The sequence below is a fragment of the Macrobrachium nipponense genome, chromosome 5 (genome assembly GCF_015104395.2).
Source record: "Macrobrachium nipponense isolate FS-2020 chromosome 5, ASM1510439v2, whole genome shotgun sequence".
NCBI classification, from domain to species: Eukaryota; Metazoa; Arthropoda; class Malacostraca; order Decapoda; family Palaemonidae; genus Macrobrachium; species Macrobrachium nipponense.
The window spans coordinates 95,186,414-95,193,913 of NC_061107.1; the positions used below are offsets into that span (position 1 = coordinate 95,186,414).

A 7,500-nucleotide genomic window follows, 5' to 3' on the forward strand; every position below is an offset into this window, starting at 1 on the left:
CTATGCTGTCTGTCCATTTTGTCCAGGTATGACTGTTCCGACTGTCCCGTTACGTATATAAATGATATCTATTTCAACTGATGTTGAACAGTGATATAATGGGCTCTTCGTGGAGTTGTATTTCTAGATTCTTAGGCTTGTGTTAGACGGAAAAACTGAAAGAAACAGGATTTAAAAAATAGGTCTATAGTGTTTAAATTCAAAAGACCTTGCATTCGCTTGCTATAAACCTGTAGACAAACCACAATTTGTTTTTGTCTTACATTTGTATTCTTTTTGTATTATTATTTGTTTTTGTCTTGTCTAAGTCAAGAAGCCCAGCTGCTGCTTAGAGAGCCTTAAACTACACCTGATAGAATATACAGGAAGCTAATCATGCAATTCTCAGTGAAATATTAATTCATGATATAATTTCTTTTGAATGATAGACAAAAAGTAAGTTACTTGCATATCATGATACAACTTTCTTTCTTCGTTATTCTGGCGTTCCTTCATTTTTCTGTTACAGGAAAGTATAAGTAACTTCAATGTAACAATCCAGGACGTGAACTGTGATCCTGATCATTACTTGACAATGAACTTCAATAAGAGTCAGTTCCAGCTGAGAAATAGGGGTGACATTGTCCTTCTTGAGGATGCTGGTGACCTAGAGGAGCAGCGCATCAACAAGTATTGTCTCATTCATCAACTGGACAGTCAACAGTACCTGACATGGACGGTGAAGACTTGTGTACCCAAACCGTATGTCCCTAGATGCTGTTCTTTTGGATCCGCCATGAAAGATGGTGTATGTCAGTCTGTTAAGACTCCAAGAATACTCAAACCTCCTATAATTGTAAAACCTCATTCCGAAAAAGCCGTGGGTGGGTTAAATATAAATAACTACACCAATAATTTAATTTGCAAATCTGAGCCCATGCAGACAATTCCTCTTGGTAATAATGGTTCGCATTTGTTATTATTAGCCGATGGTTTGACTCTCATGTGGAAGCCTAGCGAACCTCGTCTTCAAGAAAAGGTTCATTTTTGTCCACACTATTGCATTGATGGCGTCGAACACAGTAATGGAACAGTGGAATACTTTGTAAGTTTTTGCTACATGACTAGGAAAGAGACCCATTTGAAAGCTTGTGAAAAGGAGCCTTGTATTCGCAAATGCTGCAAAGAAGGGAACTCTTATGATACTGAGAAAAAAAAATGTGTTATGGATTCCAACTCCTCATTTAATCTTACTGATATAACTAATTCATCATCCTACAAAATTCTCTTTGGTGAACCACTTTGCGACTATTTCGCAGAGGAAGAAAAAGAAATCAAAATAAACAGCGATGGACAATTAATAATTCTTAATGAGAGACAATACCCTTCCACTGACTATTGCGTGGATATCATCTTCAATAAACCAAATCGGACACCAAGTGCCTTTGTGTGTGGCAATCGCCCTGTCACGTGGAAAACAACACGGATCATCATAATCCCGATTGCTAAACTAATTTCTTTGGTCTTTCTGTTTTTATCCATCGTGTGCCACCTGTTCGTCCCTAAACTTCTGGCTCGTGGTGGTGTACATCAGCTGTGTCATATACTATCTCTAACCATCGCTTACAGCACTGCCTTCACTTTGAATTTTTTTCATAAACACATCGTCAACAATTTCAATCACTGCTTCGGTCTCGGTAAGGTTTCTGTTTTTCTTTTTTCTTTTTGTTGTTGTCCCAAAGTTTTATCCCAGCTTGAATATTTTTTGGAATCGTGTCATGTGAGATCCGTAATTAAACAATTTACTATATCATCCTACAAGATATTCGTACATAAATAAGTCATTATCAGAAAACATGCTACGTAGATCAAATAAATAATTCATGATCCATCACCGAAATGACCAAGGTACAAAGTAGGTAGCTGCTTTTACAGGCCAGACAAATGATGAAAAAAGTTTTTTTTTCTTTACAGCTATTGGTATTCAGTATGGGTTCCTAGCAACGTTCTTTTGGCTAAACGTCATGTGCTTCGAGGTCTGGAGGAAAATCAGGTAACGTATTTACAATCTTACCGGTGACCGTCTCCTTAAAGGCGCCATTTGTGGTGTTCATATCTTATTAAGACTATTAATTTATGATTGACTGACTTAGGAAATTTAGACTCTTAGATCAAGTGCTAAACTCCCTATATCGCTTAAGAAAGTAAGGTTAATCAATTCCGAAAAAATAAAAGAAAACGTAATAGGAGTTAGAGGTGTAGGACAGCAATATTAAAGACAGGAAGCGCGAATGGAGCTAAACTAAAGGCTGAAACGTGTATGGTGCTGTGTCCGATGGGACCACGATATTGATATGACGAAGGTAGAGAGACAAGGTAGTCCTGCTGTCGCGCCGAGTTTGGGACACATTTGTGCACGTGATTTTGGGACATAATTCTACCCTACGCCAAAGTCGTTGCCATGGCAATGTGAGGAGTTCAAATAGCGATATCCCTCTCATATATTTAGAAATTATCAAAGAACCTAATAATGAAATATGTTAATTCTCATAATAGAGATATTATTATTAATATAAATATTACGTGCTTTTTTCGTAAACCACCAAAATTTCCGGTAAGGAGAAGTCATCGTTCATTGACGTCTTAATGATATCGCTGTTGTGATAGTGGACTTCAAAATGGTTTGTTGTAGTGCACTTGTGTGCAGTGAGAGGGGCAAGGGAATCACAAGCTCTTTTCGTTTCCAAAGGATCCCAGGTACTGCAACATAATTATATATTTGTTAAAATTGATATAAAATATCAAAAGTGCAAAAATGGCTAGTATTGTAGGAAATTTACCCCCCCACTGGGTAGGTTCTGTCCCTGGATGGGATGTGATTATGATGATCTGGCCTGTGGGGCTACATTAGCAAACATTGAGGTGAAGGTCAATCAAGATCAGGTCGGGTTTTACAATTTTATTACAAAATTAAACTGTGTAAATTTCACAAAATACATGAACTGAAAGGCGGAGTCATGCCAACGAACAACTTACAGAAGGAAATCAACTTTCAAACAATTGACCACGAGGTCCAAAATGCAAACAAGGAAAAGAATGGAAAGTTTATAAAACCCTGGAAAATCCCATGACATCAGTCTCTGAAAGTGTCAATCACAAAAAAACCTTATTGGTGCAACATTTCGCCTATTCGATTTCTTCAATATCGACAAACACATAATCTGCAATATTTCATGTCGAATATCGCATTTACCACTTAAATCTATGGAGGGATATTTATTAAAGCGCATTTCAAAGTGTAACAAAGGTCCTATGTTTGAATTGATTAACTGTCGCTCCTATACGTTTGTGTGACGTTACCGATTATGGTCGGTTACATACACATACACTGCCCTGATTGTAGAGGGATAGTGCACTGACGGCACTATCCCTCTACAAGAATTAATATTACAGTTGCTCAAGCCCCTGTCTGTGGCAGAACTTGTGAATGGTATCTAAAACATGCAAATTTATAATGGTTTTAGGCAACGACTCACTTTTTTTCCATGATGTTCTGGTGAAGGTAACTTGAAATGTCACACTAAATAAGCCTGTTGCTGTTAAGGTGAGTTTACACTAAGCTCTACACACTGCATACGTCAGAATCATCACCAACTCCTCCCAAATTCTTGTTAGCCCCGCCTACTGGACTGCTCATCAAGACTCACGCCACACCACTAACTCACCCTAATAAACAGTCCAGTAGGTGGGGCTAACAAGAATGGGAGGAGTTGGTTATGAGTCATGCGCATATAGCCTACGGTGAAGCCTACTGTAAACTCACCCTTAAACTTGCAAAAGCTTCTGAAATATTTGCAAGAACTTATAGAATTCGAAAATGTTTCGCTTACTTGGGGAGTAAGCCTACAAACTACTTTGTTGTTGTTGATTGATTGATTGTGAGTTATACGCTATGTTGCTTTGTTGGTAGGGTGGGGGTAGTAAAGAACAATGGGAGCCTAAGAAGGTCTGATAAAGGATAGGACAGTTATGATTTGTTTATGACAATGAAAAAAAGTAAAAAAATAAATAACGTGAATGTTAAACAGTACAGAAAAATTATTTATAATTAAAATAGCATATTTATTCTAATGGTCATTGGTGAAAAAATGCTTTGTTTATCCGTACATTTTAGCACTTTTTGATTTACATTAGGTTAGGAATGTATTGTTCAAAACTTATGCGTGAGGGGAAAATCTTGCACATGTTCCTAGTAAGCTGGAGGTCTGATTTTATCCATCAAGGATCATAAGAATTCACTTTAGTATTTCATGAAAGCGGAAGGTTTTGTGGTATAATCACGCCCTGGATTTAATAGTGAGAGGTCTGTAGTGCTTGGTATTACATGGCCTGTAATAGTTAAATGCTTTCAAAATCCACTATACTCCGTGATATGCAAAATAAAGAAAACGTTGATATCCTCGTTTTACAGATTACATGCTCTCAGAATTTAAAAAATGACTCAATTTCAACGATTTTTAATGTTATGGTGTCTGTCGGTCGTCAAAATCCGCTTGTGTTTTGGGCCTTACTGTCTTTGAATATCCATTTATTACTTTAAACGGTAAAGGGTGTGGTAATATAATCAATATGATTTCAGTGTTCGTGTCACGGATTCATTGAACACCAAGGATCCAAATACCCTGCTACAATCATTATTCCAAACAGCCAAAATAATTCATATTTTTTAATGCAGGGTACGTAGTAAAGAGACGCAACTCCACAAATGGATTCAAGTAGTTAGTAACAAATTTACTAACAAATTATCCCGATCAATACCGATCCTTTATATACACTCATCAACTACTGTTAAATTTTCTTCAATCTTACATTGATTCAATTCTAAGTTTACCAGGAACCTTCATATTTGAAAATGTAGAGAGAAAATGATGCAAACATTAATGATCAATAATAATTAATTCATTTTTCTTGCATTATTAGGACATATCATGAATAACGGCGAAATTATAACACCCTTTTGAAATGTGATTACTGGAATTGAGTGTTTGGTTTTTATGATTATAAAGTTGTGTTCAACAGTCTTAAATAATGAAGTTTAAACAAAATTGCAATGGTTTCTGTGGCTAATAATATATCAAGAATGCAAGACATTGTCATTTCCTTTTAACAACCTATATTTGCATAGTTTCTCCTTTATTTTAATATATTTTATTTTATATTTTTTTCTTAGGAAACTTACGAAGTACCAGCAATCGAAGACGTACCCTGAAATTTTCTTCATGTTGTATGCCTGGGGAATACCTTTATGTATATGGTAAGTTTTTCTCCTCTTTTTCTTTGTACATGGTAAGTTTTTTTCTCCTTCTTCTTTGTACATGGTAAGTTTTTTTCTCCTCTTTTTCGTTTAGACGATGTAGTAACTCAGTTATTGACTCGAGTTCATCTACAAGTCTACGATTACGAAACGTTTGTTTTAGCTAAATAAAGTTATCATAAAAAAATAGTTTTATACAATCTAAAGAATATGTTAATTCCAGAACCATACGGGTATTCAGCTGTACAGGAATTACTTAAGTAAGTCATTAATCGAGTTATTGCAACACTACCTATCATATTATTGTTGTCCAGACTAAAGATGGAATTTAACCGTAAGAGAATTTGTAAGTAGAAGAACTTTCTTTCTATATCACGTAGTATGTTTCATTCGAGTGTTATTTTCCTTCCTTTATAAACCATATATCTTCACTCATTGATTTACAGTTCTTTTATCCAGGTAGGCCTTCGTCCCCAACCATTATCTTTATTCTACAAACTTCTGTAATTAGCCTTGTAGGGTCATTTTTCACTCTGATCTAATATTCGACTATTTTTCTGTTTGAAGCTTTATGTTTTTTATGTAATTACATTCTACCATGATTTCTACCCAAATACGTTACTGAACATAAGGAACTAATATATAATCTTACTTTTATATGCAAATTAATGCTATTTCATTCCCAAATCTTATTCAGTGTGCCTACTGCTTGATTTTGATCTTCTAGTCTTTCACTAAATTCCAACTCAAGAGGTCCTGTACTGAATATCTTTGTTCCTTAATATATGAAAGATTCAACTTCATTAATCCTTTCTCTTTCCAGTGTTATTTCATTCTTTTGAGAATATTTTATCCTCCTTATCGATGTTCTTAGATTTACCGTGGTACTATTTCTTTAAATTTATGAAGTACGCTTTGTAATACTTGTGTGGTTTTGATGATCAGAAGTGCATAACATGTGTATTTTCAGTCTGCAAAGTTCTAGCATTATATTTATCTGAAACTGAATGACATTATTAGGCTTTGTTTATTCATTCCATATTCCGTAAAACAGCCTAGTTAATGTACATAGTTTCCTTAAGTTTCAGATAAAATCATCCCTGCAGTGATCCCATCATTGCCATTCATTCCTAAGTATATTCTTACTTTCTTTTGGCCTCTTATCTATCCATCATAGCTTTTATTTGTTATCTCATAGAACTTGCTCCGTCCTTCATTATGGTCCTTTTTCCTCTAAAGTAATCATCTGCCTGTTGCCCTCCACCCTGTTGATACGTGATTTCATTTTTTATTTAATTTTGTTTCCTGTATCCACAGAGTTCATTGATATTCAGTGGGTTACCCTAGCACCAACGCCGCTCTGAATACAAAGGCTTGTTATCATCTGCCCGATTTCCCATAAACTTTTTATTTTCTCTCCTTGAAATGGAATTAACTTCATTTTATAGACATTTTGCTTCAAGTCCTTCATTTTCCCAGAAAATTTTACCACCTTTTGTTTTGTGTATTCTTTATTATTTTTCTTGTTTCGTCCGATATCCAAAATTTGTTGGATTAGTGCATATCCCAAAACATTTTGTTTTTTTTTTTGCGTCATATTGCTACACATTCCCAAAGTAAGTTCAGTCCTTACTAGCTGTTGTATCTCATCAGATATAGCATCTAGAGCTATAAAACTATGTTACAATTGACTTGCAAAAGTCTGCCGATGTTCATCTTCAAGAAGATTCTGGTATCAAATCTAAATGTTTTGAAAAGATTTTTGTTGGGTGCTTCTAAATTCAACTTATCTCATTCAGATCATATCATAAATCTGTCTGGTTTCTGTTACTGCCATCTCTGGAGATTTTCAAGTGTATTTATAGATGTACTTGTGTTGGGAAAATGGACCGCCAATTACTAAATTATTCCAGCTCTAAAATAAGTAAATTATACCCAAGTTCTGTTTAGTCCATATCTCTTGAATCTATTTGCTACCTGTTACTTCTTCCTGATTTGTTTCTGGGTTCTCACATCTAGTTTCCTATTTTCAATTTAATCAGGAGATTCCTGGCAACCTGAGATGTTTGTGAGGGCGACTTATTTCTTAGTTTTACAAATCCAACAATGTGCAAGGATCCTTGGAGGACTCACGAGCAAATACTCGTACAGCCAGTACCTTATATGTAATACTAAGCTGACAAAAGCCAGTGACTCCTGCTAATGAA

At 35.4% G+C, this 7,500-nt stretch overlaps 1 protein-coding gene across 4 annotated transcripts in view; it reads left to right on the forward strand.

The window, feature by feature from the left end:
• The window catches only part of LOC135215523 (uncharacterized), a 17,907-nt gene that overhangs the window by 4,153 nt on the left and 6,254 nt on the right, over positions 1-7,500 (forward strand). For all 4 annotated transcript variants that reach the window (XR_010314702.1, XM_064250344.1, XM_064250345.1 and 1 more), the window contains exons 2-4: positions 509-1,676; positions 1,954-2,032; positions 5,210-5,293. Coding sequence is in view for 3 of the 4 variants with exons in the window: in XM_064250344.1 (XP_064106414.1) it covers positions 509-1,676; positions 1,954-2,032; positions 5,210-5,293 (1,331 nt within the window). In the remaining variant the exon portion in view is untranslated. The remainder of the gene's footprint in view (positions 1-508; positions 1,677-1,953; positions 2,033-5,209; positions 5,294-7,500) is intronic.